Source organism: Gobio gobio (genome assembly GCF_949357685.1).
Source record: "Gobio gobio genome assembly, chromosome: 10".
NCBI classification, from domain to species: domain Eukaryota; kingdom Metazoa; phylum Chordata; class Actinopteri; order Cypriniformes; family Gobionidae; genus Gobio; species Gobio gobio.
In genome coordinates this window covers 8369055-8383249 of record NC_137116.1, presented here as the reverse complement: position 1 = coordinate 8383249, position 14195 = coordinate 8369055, and the positions used below count along the sequence as shown (strand labels likewise).

The following is a 14195-nucleotide window of genomic DNA, read 5'->3' as shown; positions in this document are numbered from 1 at the left end:
TGCATTAAAGACCTACGAAAGGCAGATCAACGAGCGACTACATTTCTCTCCAATACGGTAGGAAATTAAATTGAAAGTGGGGGATTTGAACTGTGACGATGATTGACAGGGCAGTTTAAACGGTGACGGGACGCACGTAACAGAGTCTTTTAAAGATGACGAAGTAGTAGGCCTATGTCCCAAAGCTTGCATACTCTTCTGCTACACACTCAAAAGTATGTACTTTTTCTTCACAAAAAGAGTACATACTTTTAGGACGTAGTATAAGTAGGCGAATTGGGACGCAGCCCTGGATCCCGTGAAGGAGTGACAGGGGTCCGTGGAAACTTCTAAAAACCATGAAAAATGTTAATCAATAAATAAGATTAAGTGCAATAAATAAATACGATTAAAATAAATAAATAAGTTATTAAATTACATTACATGATAAAACGTAAACAAAAATACATTAAAATGAGTAAATAAATACATTTCCTTTAATATATTTAATTAATTTATTTTATACATTTGCTTAAAAGTCTAGAGAAAAAAGAAGTTAAAAGTAAACAAATAAATTAGATAAACTAAATGATTGAATGTTAAGTTATAATAACAATGTAAAAATAAAAATGAATGATACAATTAATATAAATGTGATTGAAATAAAAATGTGAATATAATATTATTATTATTATTACAGTTTTTCTCAGTCGCTTTGGTACATTTCTCAGATCAGAATTGAAATTCTCAAAGCTACCTGTTCAATCTTCACATCATTGTGTCACTTGTGCACATCAAAAAAGCAGTCTCTCATTTCTTTGAACAAGTTGCAGATGCTTGTGTACATCCATGCAAATGATTACGTACAATTCTCTGCTGTTTCCTACATTATCAGTTGCTTATGTCATGTTGATCAAAATGTATTATAATGGGTCTCTGTTGAATAGTCTCACCCCCCACAACATTTAGGCATTAGTTCATAAGATCGAGCAAATTCAGCATACATTTTAAAAATACTACTGTTAATTGTGTCACGAAATGTGGTTTTAACAGTTTTTAGGTGAGAATGTAGTTATTTAGACCTCAAATATGTGACTCATATATAAACATAGCACCTGTTTTGTTCAGACGCTTTCGCAGATGTGAGCTCCAGGCCACTGAGCGCTCAATACCCGCAGAGAACAGCTTCCTCTAGGACAGTCCTTCAGGAATTTGCCGTTGGCTCTTACTGTATGTAGATGGTGGTTAAACACGAGATATAACTCATTTGAGGTATCAAACGGGCAATATTTGGATTATTAAGCTAAATCATGTTCCAGAGCAAATCGATTTGGGTAAAGGGGAAAATTACGTTTCAAAACATTAGGCTTTACTTAAGTCCTGTATGGCCTACTAGAGCGCTGCTTTGTGCGTTTGACTGAATTTGCTTGTGTTTTATTTCGTGTTGTCTTTTCTAATGGATATTTTTATTTTAATATTGTTCAATAAATATTATTTTATATAAATATGGCGTATTTTGAAATTGAGAAAGGGTCCGTCAGTGATTGCAATAGTCGACTTCAGTGACAGTTGCATTATTACACCACTAGATGGCGGCAAAGACTTTCTTTATGAGTGACTGGTTGTAAACAGTATAATATTATGGACATCGACCTGAAGAATGAATACTATATGATGAATACTCGTTTAGTCAAGTGACAGAATTGGGCTCGACGGTTAAACTGTCAATTTGAGATTTAAATCCATGGCGAAAGGAAGTAGTTCTGCACAAAATAGATTTTAAAGACGCTTCGTTGTTGTTTCTGATTTATTTACACACTTGTGCCGTAAAAAGTTGGATAAACTCAATATCACACTCGTAGCCGTACGTGCGATATGGCTGTAACATTATATCAGTGATTACCTGCTACGGCCGAATCACAGCCGTGCTGATATACCGCTACTCGTATTATAATAATTATATTTATTTGAGCGCGGAACCATGCGAAAACTCTAGCCGAAGCACGTGCATAATAAAAACGGGACCCGGAAGTGTCCGTCGCGGAATGTGTCCCGTGTAGTTGCAGTGCAGAAGATGGAGTGTGTGAATAAAGCGGGGCATCTGATGAGTCTGGCGGCTCTACAGCAGCACGATCCCTACATAATCAAACTGCTGGACGTCACCGGACAGGTCGCCCTCTACACATTCAACTCCAAAGCAAACGAATGGGTGAGATTTCTAAACGTATCGCCTCATCTCAGCGCGCGCAGGTCATTTAGCCTGCAGTGGCTAATGCTAATAATAACATCGTCACTAGCCCAGAGTCTCCTTTATGCGTGTAATGTGTGTTTATATACGTTCACAAACAACACACGACAGAGTTATGGCAGCATGTGTGTTTGCTGGAACACCAGTGTCATGAATTAGCTGTCAACACCCAAATAAACAGAAATTACCATCACCTTCTGTCTATCAATAAAGTTCTGCAAATAAAGTTGATATCTATGGAAGCCCGTTTACACCAAATAAAACAAAAATATCATGCTTTTGTGAATTATAATTATGAAATATAAACTCGGACTTTCTGTCATTTCCACTTTACATCTCATAATTGTGACGCATGACATAATTTCGACTGTCATAATTTTGATTTAGCATGTCATAATTTCGACTGTTTGTCATAATCATGACTTGGTATGTAATAATTTCGACTGTTTTTCTCATAATCATGACCTAGAATGTTATAATTTCGACTGTTTATGACATAATCATGACTAAGTATGTCATAATTCCGACTGTTTGTCATAATCATAACCTAGTATGTTATAATTTCGACTGTTAATGTCATAATCATGACTTAGTATGTCATAATTTCGACAGTTTGTCATAATCATGACTTAGTATGTCATAATTCCGACTGTCATAATCATGACTTACTTATTAGCATGTCATAATTTCGACTGTCATAATCACGACTTAGTATGTTATAATTTCGACTGTTTATGTCATAATCACGACTTAGTATGTCATAATTTTGACTGTTAATGTCATAATTCAGAATTTTCCTTGGGAGGTGAAAATGGTCTGACAGTAAAATCATAAACCCAAAGGCGGCTTCAGTGGTTTGTTGTTTGTCCAGATCTGCCGTCGAGGTCATTGTGTTTTAGTATTGAGTGCGAGATCTGTTTGAAAACTAACACTTCTCTCTCACTGTAGGAGAAGACTGAGATTGAAGGCACATTATTCGTTTACGCCAGGTGAGTGTCGACTGACTGGAGCTGAAGATTGTTCTGTTCGTCACATGTTAAACTGCTGGTCTGTCATGTGGTGTGTGATGTTAAGTCTGTGTTTCTCCGCAGGTCGGCATCCCCCCATCATGGCTTCACAATAATGAACCGTTTGAGTACAGAAAACTTAGTGGAGCCGATCAATAAAGACTTGGAGTTCCAACTCCAGGACCCTTTCCTACTGTACAGGAACGGCAACTGTGAGTTAAGAAGTACAGACTGTGTAGATCTGTTATTTGCTGTGAGAAGAAACCCAGACCAGTCAACATTAACGCTATAAAGCCTGCCGTATCATATTTAATACATTAATTTCTAAGGCCTATTAATGATCTCAACTTCTGCTGAACACAATCTACTCCAGTCCTTCTGTCGTCTGATTGATTTTTATCAAATAAATGTAAGAATAACTTTGATATTGCAAGTAATATTTCCACTGGACTGAAGCAGCTTTGCTTTACTTGATTATGCAGACATCATTTATTATAAAAATCATAAGTTTCAAATGATCATCAAGGTTTATTTGTTCATCTCTCAATCTTCATTGTGTTGTTTTATGTTTTAAAACTACATAAAACTAAGCATTTAAATATCATCTTACCAAGACCTTAGTAGCAGATATTGATATTTATTTGCATTTTATGTAAGTATCTGCTATATTTTTATATACATTTAATTGATTTACATTCAAAACATCAGAATTTCTTCACTTTTTGTCCATATAAATATCAGCAAATGCAGCAAATTGCATATTTTTGCTCAGTTTCTGAATAAAAAAACTTTTGTAGTTTTACTACATATTCTCACTACATCGTAATTTATGAGCCATAAAAGCCTGATTATGATACTGCATATGCATGCACATTTATTTTTATTTTTAGAAAGGATCAATAAAACTTTCAAAATTCCCATTTACATTTTTTTTTCTCAGGCTTTACAGGGTTAAAATGTTTGTTTGTTTTTAAAACAAAGATTGATGCAAACATCAAATATGCATATTAATGAAACATGATTTATGAATATTTAACTAACACCATGTCAGTGTCAACCTTGTTTGCTTTAACTCTGTAAAGTTTCTTGTTCCAATCAAATCTCGGCTGCATGATTGTTAATATTGCCGCAAAATGTCAACTGTTATCACACAGCTCTGTATATACAGTTGGATTTATAGTGTATAATAACTAATTAAACTGTACACTCATGTAAAGGAATATACACCAATCAGGCATATCATTATTGTGTTAGTCCCACTTTTGCTGCCAAAACAGCCCTGACCCGTCAAGGCATGGACTCCACTAGACCCCTGAAGGTGTGCTGTGGTATCTGGCACCAAGATGTTAGCAGCAGATCCTTTAAGTCCTGTAAGTTGCGAGGTGGGGCCTCCATGGATCGGACTTGTTTGTTCAGCACATCCCACAGATGCTCGATTGGATTGAGATCTGGGGGATTTTGGAGGCCAAGTCAACACCTCAAACTCATTGTTGTGCTCCTCAAACCATTCCTGAAGCATTTTTGCTTTGTGACAGGGCGCATTATCTGCTGAAAGAGCCACAGCCACCAGGGAATACCGTTTCCATCAAAGGGTGTACATGGTCTGCAACAGATACTGACCACTGCAGTCCGGGAACACCCCACAAGAGCTGCAGTTTTGGAGATGCTCTGACCCAGTCGTCTAGCCATCACAATTTGGCCCTTATCAAACTCGCTCAAATCCTTACTCTTGCCCATTTTCCTGCTTCTAACACATCAACTTTGAGGACAAAATGTTCACTTGCTGCCTAATATATCCCACCCACTAACAGGTGCCGTGATGAAGATATAATCTGTTTTATTCACTTCACCTTTCATAATGTTATGCCTGATCTGTGTATGCTATACAGCAAATCTTGCAAAATGTAGCTATATTATCGGCCAGCTCTATTCAGCTCAATGCAACTGTAAGGCATGGAGACATAATGAATATCTTTTCTCTGTGTGTGTGTCAGTGGGCATCTACAGTATCTGGTTCTACGATAAGGCCGACTGCCAGCGGATTGCACAGCTCATGCTACAGTGAGTATCAGCGTTTTACATTAATCAACACAAGTCAACTCGCCCTGAAACCCAGTTCAATGATCAGACTGCTTTAAATGAGTAATGCGTTTATCTAGAGAAGCTTGTGTTTGTGTTTAGGATAGTGAAACAGGAGGCGTTGCGAGCGCAGCGCGTGTCCCCCGACAGAGGCTCGAGCAACAGGACGAATGGCTGTGTTCAGACCAAACCCACAGATATCCTGGAGCTGCTCAGCAAGGCTAAAGAGGAGTATCAAAGGGTATGACGGACCTCCTGTTGTTGTTCACTTTCACTGGTCTGATTTAAAGCACATAGAACTGAGGCGGGTTGCATAAACTGCTTAGACTGCTCTTAAAGAGCACCTATCATGGCATTTAAAATGTTCCAAATATTGTTTTAGGAGTCCCCAACAACAGTTTTGCATGCATGCAATGACAAAAAAGACTTTAGTTTTCTTATAATATGCATTTATTTTTACCTGTTTTGACAGCGATTCTCAAATGATTCCTTTAGTGATTCACTTTTCAAAACCCCGCCTTTACGTGACGCTAATCTGCGGTGATTGGTCCGATGACCCAGTCAGTTGTGATTGGTATAGTCTGTGCAGATATTTTCGGAAACGGAACGCCCATCAAAGTCTTTTAGTGACAGTAATTTGTTAATATGTGTCAGGAGTTATGAATATGAAAACCGCGTCTGTACCGTTTGATTGTAATATGAGCCTCAGCTGATCTCATTCATAAAAAAACTCCTCTATTCTCCTCACGAAAACTCGCGACAAATCAACATCCCTCAGGGCTTTTAGTTCAAAAGTGTGCAGATGAGGAGACATATTGATAGATTCTCATATGTCTGTGTCAAATTTCTAAACAGAGGAGTATTTTTTTATTCAATACTTCCTCAAAATGGGCAGTTATAGCCTAATCATGAGCGATTGAGTCTCTTATGTGTTGTTTTCAATTCATTCTGGCAGCCGGAGGGCGCTCTGTGCACATGTAGTCCATGTACAGACAGACGAAGAAGATACCATGTGCCATAATAGAAGTCCATAATAAAAGCTTCCTGAGATCGCGAAACATACATTTGACGACTAATAAACACACAATCGCGACGATGTATGGTTTGTCTTCAAGCCACTTAGTCTTCAAATGCTCATCCTTGGGCAGATGAAAAAAGTTTGCTTTTGAGTCGCACTTCAGAACACAGTGTCTCGTGGCCATGATGTTTTCTAGTTTTCACTGGCGTCTTGGAGCGCAATAAGTGGGCGTATCGTATTCAAATAACTTGACAAGTTGACGTCATCTAGTCAGAGAAAAAGCTTCGGTCTTCTAACGATTCTTAAAAATGACTCAGAGTCGACTCTTACTTTTGAAAGAAAATAACTATATATACGGTGTACTGTCATATTTCAAACTATGCAGGATGTTTTTGTTCACTTAGATCTATGTTACACACTACATGAAAGGTAAATTTCAAAATTCCATGATAGGTGCTCTTTAAAAGGTTTTTTCTTCAAGACTGATCCTGATTTTTTTTTTTTTTTACATGAAAAGGTAGATTGGTCTATTTTGAATGGGAAAGGTAAGACTGATTACCTCTTAACTAACTGCTAGTTGGTCAAACTAGTTCTTAAAGGAACACTCCACTTTTTTTGAAAATAGCCTAATTTTACAACTCTATATAAAGAGTGCCTATTTGAACATTTAATCTGGCGTTTTCTCAGTTGTGAGCTCCAGTGGATCAGCGGCGCTCAGTGCTCGTTAACCCCGACGAGAGCAGCCTTTCCTCAGCTAGTCCTTCTGATGTCTGCCGCTGGCTCTGATGTCTCTGTGGTGTCTCGAGCTATAATTCGTCTTGTAACAGGCAATCTTTGGTCTCATGGATCTATAATTTGTTCCCTGGCTAATCGTTTTGGCTGAGGGCAAAGTGAAGTTTCATTACTTTTTTATTTTTAGGCTATTTAACTTAACGTTACAGTTGTAGCCGTCTAGCACTGACTTAGAATGTTTGACTGAATTATTTGATTTATTTCATGTATAGCTTATTATACCTTTTACTTATACTTTTGTATTATTGATCATACAGAGACTGTGTTGTGTTTCATGTCATTTAATGTTATCACTGTGATAATCATATTGTCTGAACCAGATATTAATATACAGATTTTCTCCTCATTGTTGTCACTACTAGAGCAAGCTCCTGATTGGTTAACGCGGCGCGAATATCCGCCAAAGTTCAGATTTTTCAACTTGAGCGATTCGCGTGTTCAAAACGCTCAATTCGCGCCGCAGAATGCCTTTTCGCGTCTCTGCATTGATTTAACATGTAAATCACTCGCGCGAATCGCTTCTTTCGCGTCAGGTGTGAACGCACCATAAGAGACATTAAAAATAGTAATGTGTCCTAACTTTACGGTACTGTAGTTCAGACCGATTATCTTATTTTTTAACAGAGATTGAGATGAAGAAAATGTGTAGATAAATAACTGATACTGTGTGTTTGTGTTCATAGAGTCAGTCGACAGAGAGAGATGTTCAGGGGAACTGTGACGGACAGGAGAAGAGAGAGGACATCACAGCAGCTCAACAAGAGAAGGTCCTGCTGATCACCCTCGCTCACTAATGACACTCATCTAACAGCATGTCTAAAGTCTGTCTCTGTTTGTTTCTACTCACAGTCCAGTCACTCCATAGTGAAGCAGATCACAGTGGAAGAGCTTTTCGGCAGCTCTTTTCCCAAAGAACCGACCCAGTCAACAAACTCTGCAGGAGAAAGCATGCGCGGGCTCACGTACGGTCCTCCGCCTCACTCCGTGGAGCCTCTCCGCACTCCTCGCCTCTCCTCCGACCCAGGAGGCCCAGCGCTGGTGTCTCTCTTCCAGGGTTGCGGCAGCCGGGACCCAAGAACGGCTGCTTCGAGTACGGAAGAGAGCGGCGGCGGGTCCAGCGGTCAGTCGGTACGCCGCGGTTCAGCTGGTCCGCTTCTTCCTTCATATATGAGTCCTCTCACAGATGGTCATGGGATGGCCGTGTCACTGCCAGGGTTCATGCCCAGCCCGCTAGTCACGCCACAGAGCTTCAGAGAATCTGGCTGCAAAGTTGCAGGGCCCTTCACAGGAAAGGCTGCAGCATCGGCACAGGTGAATACGCCAAGCAATGTTTTCATGGTATGTCACTATTTGTTTTTGTTGTTTTTTTAAGCAGGAGTACAGAAGTACTTGGATAACAGTTTAATGAGTGTATATAAACACTGATGTCTATAATAGAACAAATCACCTTTAGAAAGTAACTTGACGCTTCAAATAAAGATGGTATCATTCATTCAAGAGATTCGTTCAAAAACACTGATTCATCCAGTAATGAAACAATTGAAGTCTTCATGAGTGAGTCATTGAATCATTCATTCAAGAGATTCATTCAAAAACACTTATTCATCCAGTAATGAAACAAGTGAAGTCTTTGGCCCTATCCCAAATGGCACACTTCATGTGCACTTGCGGTCTTGTGAACTTATAATGGCCTCTGCGTGTCCGTTAAGTTCACGAGACCGCAGGGTATCCCATTTGTCATTTTAGGTCTCAGAAGGGTGCTTGCGAGCGTGCCCCCTTTGAGGTCTATATGCGCCCTCAATGCACACTTCTGCCGAGCCCGCACTGTTGTGCATTACTTCGTGAAAGTGCGGACTCAGAGGAAGGCCGTGAGGGTTTAGGGTGCCATTTGGGACAGGGTCTATATGAGTGAGTCATTGAATCATTCACTCTAGAGATTTGATCAAAAACACTGATTCATCCAGTAATGAAAAAAGTGACGCCTTTATGATTGAGTCATTGAATCATTCACTCAAGTAATTTGTTCAAAAACACTAATTCATATTTTCACAAATATTTTAGCAGTTTTGCATAATATTGAGTTTGTATGTCATTTTTGTCCATTTTGACATTTGAATGCAGGAAAAATATCAACTTAATTAACACAAGCCAGTAACAAATAAAAGGTTGTCATCGGGATCTATGCAAAGTATTTTGCTAATCAGAAAATGAATAACAAAGCTTTGAAATGTCTTGTTTTTGCACAAGGCAAGCTTGTCTAATCTAAACTGTGTCTTCCTCTCAGAGTAAAGAGGTCAATGCTTTCACACCGTCCCCGTCTCTGGTCAAACCCATTCCAGTAAGTTCACTCTTAAAAACACTGGCAGGCTTTGATACCCGAGATTGCTTCTGTGATTGGGCTGAAATGTTTTGTGCGTGTTGTATTTTAATTACTGACCTCTAGCACACGGTCACTCATTTAGAATACTTCAATAGTCCTAATTCATTAAGGTTAGAACAAGGTTTGATACACTTCAAGTGAAATCGAAAAACAAACTGGTGTGACATTTCAAACATAATCAGGCCAAAACAAAGTTCTTTAGGAGTTTGAAACTGCTTCAAATTGCCATTGGTCCATCAGAAGTGGGTGTGGCTGTGGCTCTCCCAACTTTCCCTTGAGCCTTTGATAGATAAAAGTTCATCGTGATATAAGAATATCCTGTACGTTTCTGAGCTGAAAATGTCAAAGTCAAAGAAAAGCTTTTATTGACACCAGGCCCAGAAAACGAGAGATCTCAGAATATGTCGACCTGACCACTGACGTCATAGAATGCAGAAGTACCGCCTCAAGCCCGTCCACCGACTCGTGGAGTTAAACGGGTTGCGCTACCGAGCAATAAACATGACGTGCGTAAGACATTGCATTGCGCGTTTGTTCGCTTCATTTCACCGCGGAATCGTTTGTAAACAATATAGAGGTCGAGACTGGATTTGCAGACATATTGAGATTAAAACACAATGCTGTGCCTTCTATATTGGATCCGACAGGAACGGTGCAACACACTTATGTGAGTAAAACGCGTATTTATATCTGTTAGTATTGCATTGTTACAGATCGTTTGATATCTGTTGATTACATACCTTAGCACGCGGTCACAGGCTGGAGAAACCTCTATTTGAAGTGTTATTGCTCCATTCGTGATCAAACTCGGACTTGACTTTTTTAAAAGCCCAATGTCCCCAGGGCTATGTGTTTTTCAGCCTGCCAACGGGCTATCTTAAATAGTGAAATAACATTCCTTTCTTGCGTGCACGTGTGTATGTGATTGTGTGTACAGTTCGCGGTTATATTCACTGATCGGGCAACAACATTCCAATCAATCGCGGATGGATGAGAGATAAATCATTGTGTTTGTTTGATAAAGATATTTTGCTAGTCCTGTGAGCGTTTCTCCAGACGCTTTCAAAACAATCCTCACATGTACTGAGGGAGCTGAAGCTCATTAAATATGCAAATCTTATCCAATCCTAGCCATGGGCATTTACTTCCAAGTCTTCAATGCGGCACGCCCATCAAAACCAAGCGTTTCGTCGGAGAGCCTCAAAACCAGGGTGGAAAATATCCTATTACTTATTCATTATGATGTTTTTTAATGTAAAAACCACGCGAACGTCATAAGTTGACCTCAGACAACAGTATAACAAAATAAAATAAAAAAAAGTTCATGACACCTTCAACACTCGGCAAGCGCCAAATGAGAGTAAAAATCGCCGTTGGCGAGTATATGAAATTATATCAATCAATATCAGAACATGGTTCAACGCAGCACCGTTTCCGTTTAAAACCCGCTTTGCAACGTTTTGTCGCTGCTGAACGCAGCACTGATCAGTGAGGGAAAGTGACATCATTTCCTATATCTTGCGTAGTATTGGGAGATCATTCCACCAATTTAAAGGCAAAGTATGGATTTTAAAAAAGTTTATTTTTAAACAATTTAACTAGGAAAATGAATGTTTACTATTAAATTAAATATAACCAAAAGAAACGTAAAATAAAATGTTTTTTATTACATGATACATGACGGAAAATACACTAATTCAGACAAGAAGAAATCATGATTTTCAACTATTGGAAGACACTTTTACAGAAGATATTATATTTTTATGGCCTGTAACATCTTGTGATCCATGACAATGAGTAACAAATTACCAAAAAAATAAAAAATATAACCATTTGAAAAAACTTTGGGCACCAAATGTACATGCAATTATAGAATAATCATGTGTTGTGAATTAGGCAGGAAACTTTTCATGAGAAGTTCTCCTGTGCGTATATACAATCATGCAATTGGTGAACGAGATCCAATGTTTTTTGTGACCATCTGGATATCTCTCTCTCTCTCCTGTCATGAAGGCGGGGCCAGTTGTCCAGGGGGAGGAGTCTTCACTGCTACTGTCTCCCAGTGTATTTCAGCATTCCATCACCAAGACAACAGAGCCACCCAAAAACCCCGCCTCCCCGACGTCTCCCACCGCCGCCCCGTTTCCCACAGCAGACTTGCCCTCTGCCCTGTACAGTCGCTCCCAGCTGCAAGAAACACTCCTACATCTCATCAAGGTACACACTCACACCCGCACGCTCGCAAACCGACCTTTTGCTTCATAGTCTTCACTTGTCTGTCTTCATTTGTTTGCAGAATGACGCACATTTCCTCAGTGCAATCCACGAGGCCTACGTGCAGAGCATCTCTAAAGGCCTCAACAACATCAAGCTATAGCCACAGTCTCCAGAACACGAGTGTGACTGCATCTACACACACTGACTGACACTGATTCCACACACACCTGAAGGCTGATGTCGCACTCCCAACAAATCTCGGCGTTTCCTGTTGGAATCCTAATTCATCCCCATTTCCCGATCGCATTATTTCAACCAGCACAAATATGTTAAGGGACTTGTGCAATAAGAAGCATTGAATAATTGCTTTTCATTTATGACAAATGGATATTTCATAGTCTCAATAGTGTTTTACTGTTAAACCAGTATGTTTGATGAGCATTGAAATTCTCTACGAGTTGCCAGCAGATTTGGATTTTGAAGACATTGAGAGTAGGATGTGCACTTATTCCCTCTTTTCGTATAAACTCGCTTGTTTAATTTGGGCCTAAAGATGACCAGTGCATAAATTAAAGATTAGTAGAGGTTCAGGTTGTTCGTTCTACGGAGCCATGTATTGCTTTTTTTAAATTGCAGACCGTAATATGAAATATTTAGTGGTTTATTTGAAGTCAGATGCATCAAATCAACATTTGTGTTCCTGAACTAATCCGCTAGTTTAGTCTTTGTATGTCTGTGTAGACAGCAAGATCCTTTAACAGGTGCGTTTAATTAAATTTCATCCTTAAAAGTAATGAAATAGTTTCCGCCACACTAACTAGTTCATGTTTTGTTTGTTTGACAGGAATTGTATTTTTAATACACACAAGGCTTATGTACTTATTGTGTTTACACTTATTATTTTTTGTACAGTTTGCTTTTGATTGTCATAGAGAATTTTAAAACCTCACCACAGACTAAAGTTGATACCGCAAGGCTATACTCGCGTCACACGCAATGCTCTTTATATGACTTCATACCAACAGGATTCTCTGTTACAATGGTTTGTCGTTTGAGTTAATGTGCAAATAAACTATTGCCATCGTTTAGATCATTGTTTGTGTTGTTTTACAGTGAGATTTTACAAGAAGATCTGCCTTCTGTTCTTGCCTCTCTTTAGACCCTTTTGCGTTTGGTCACTTTTATTTAAAGATGTGTGCCGTGTTTGTGATGGATTGATGCGAGTACAAGCTTTCCGTTCAGATAAATCAATGCTATGATCTTTTCTGTGCTTATTAGTGTTTATGATCGTCACTCCTCAAATATAGTGGAGAGTGGGGTAAGATGAGCCAGTGGGTAAGTTGACCCACCCTCTTTATCTTTGTCATGTGATCATATATTTCGGAACCACCCATCATTTCTTCCAGACTGAAAAAGAGAAGCACGTGGGAGGAGTGGAAGGCTCCCATTTACTTTTAAAATGTACTTTTTGGCTTGTCAAAATACAAATTTAGCATGATGGATGTAATGGCGTCAAAGCCAGGTCTAAAATATTTATGATGCATATTGGTGATTTAGCAATGTATAAAACCAAGCAAATCATTTAGATAAATATTAGCCTGGTAAGCTAGCTAGTTTTATCCAAAATGGCAGCTATGGGACAAAGTGAGCCAAATCATGTGGGGTAAATTGTGCCAGTGTTTTAACTTAAACCCACCATAAGGCACTGTATTTGAGTTGAATCTGGAGTATAAACTGGTATAATTTCAATGTAACGCTACACAACTGGTTTAGTTTATAATTTTCTTAAACATTTTAGTTTTTAGGTTTTTTTATAGGAACAATGTACAAGTGCACCGCAACCTCTGATACGAACCAGAACATTTGGAAAGAACCAAAGGAAACAGTGACGCGTGAGTGCAGTGGTATCAATAAATAGTTAAAATGCCTTTTTGTCTCGCGTGTCCTTTTGTGTTGCTTGCCCCCAGCCCAACGAGCACTTTGAAAGCGGGGTTTCGTAACAGTAGTGCATACAGTGCATGGTTGTATTTTGTATGTATCGGTGTGTGTGGTGTTGATGGCGGCGGCGTGGGGTGTGTTGACCATTATTGAAGGCCCTGACTGAAACCCCACGGTACACTACTGTTCTTTTGGTCTTGTTTTGGGATCATTTAATTCATTTGAATTTCTTCACCACTTTATTAATAACCTGGGTGTTGATGTGTTGTGATACTGAAAGCTGATTGGCCTTGATGGTTACTATATATGCGGGAAGAGGCAAATTTAATTAATCTAGAGTTTATAAAAAGATGATGTCTGATTTATCCTCCCTTGTGCCTTTTTGGACTGAAGACTATGGGTTCCAGTAGAGTCTAATGGTTAGACTGTAAGTGCCTTGCAAGATTTTGTTCTATGAGCTATGATGAATAATAAAGATTTTAGACAAGAATCATTCCACGGATGATAATAATAATAGTAAACTGATAGTAAAGCCTG

The 14195-nt window shown here is 39.0% G+C and overlaps 1 protein-coding gene across 4 annotated transcripts; it reads left to right on the top strand.

The window, feature by feature from the left end:
- Window positions 1-1994: 1994 nt before the first annotated feature.
- dcp1a (decapping mRNA 1A) lies at window positions 1995-12808 on the top strand. Of its 4 annotated transcripts, none has more exons than XM_079826531.1 (10): window positions 1995-2188; window positions 3176-3216; window positions 3319-3446; window positions 5229-5295; window positions 5416-5554; window positions 7807-7890; window positions 7973-8461; window positions 9408-9461; window positions 11517-11720; window positions 11800-12808. In XM_079826531.1, the coding sequence occupies exons 1-10, from the start codon at window positions 2054-2056 to the stop codon at window positions 11878-11880; spliced, it is 1422 nt and encodes a 473-aa protein (XP_079682657.1). In that variant the 5' UTR covers window positions 1995-2053; the 3' UTR covers window positions 11881-12808. The 4 variants fall into 4 exon arrangements, with proteins under 4 accessions (XP_079682657.1, XP_079682660.1, XP_079682658.1 ...); XM_079826532.1 differs by having other exon boundaries at window positions 2016-2188; window positions 7973-8434; XM_079826534.1 differs by lacking the exon at window positions 9408-9461 and having other exon boundaries at window positions 7973-8434.
- Window positions 12809-14195: the final 1387 nt, after the last annotated feature.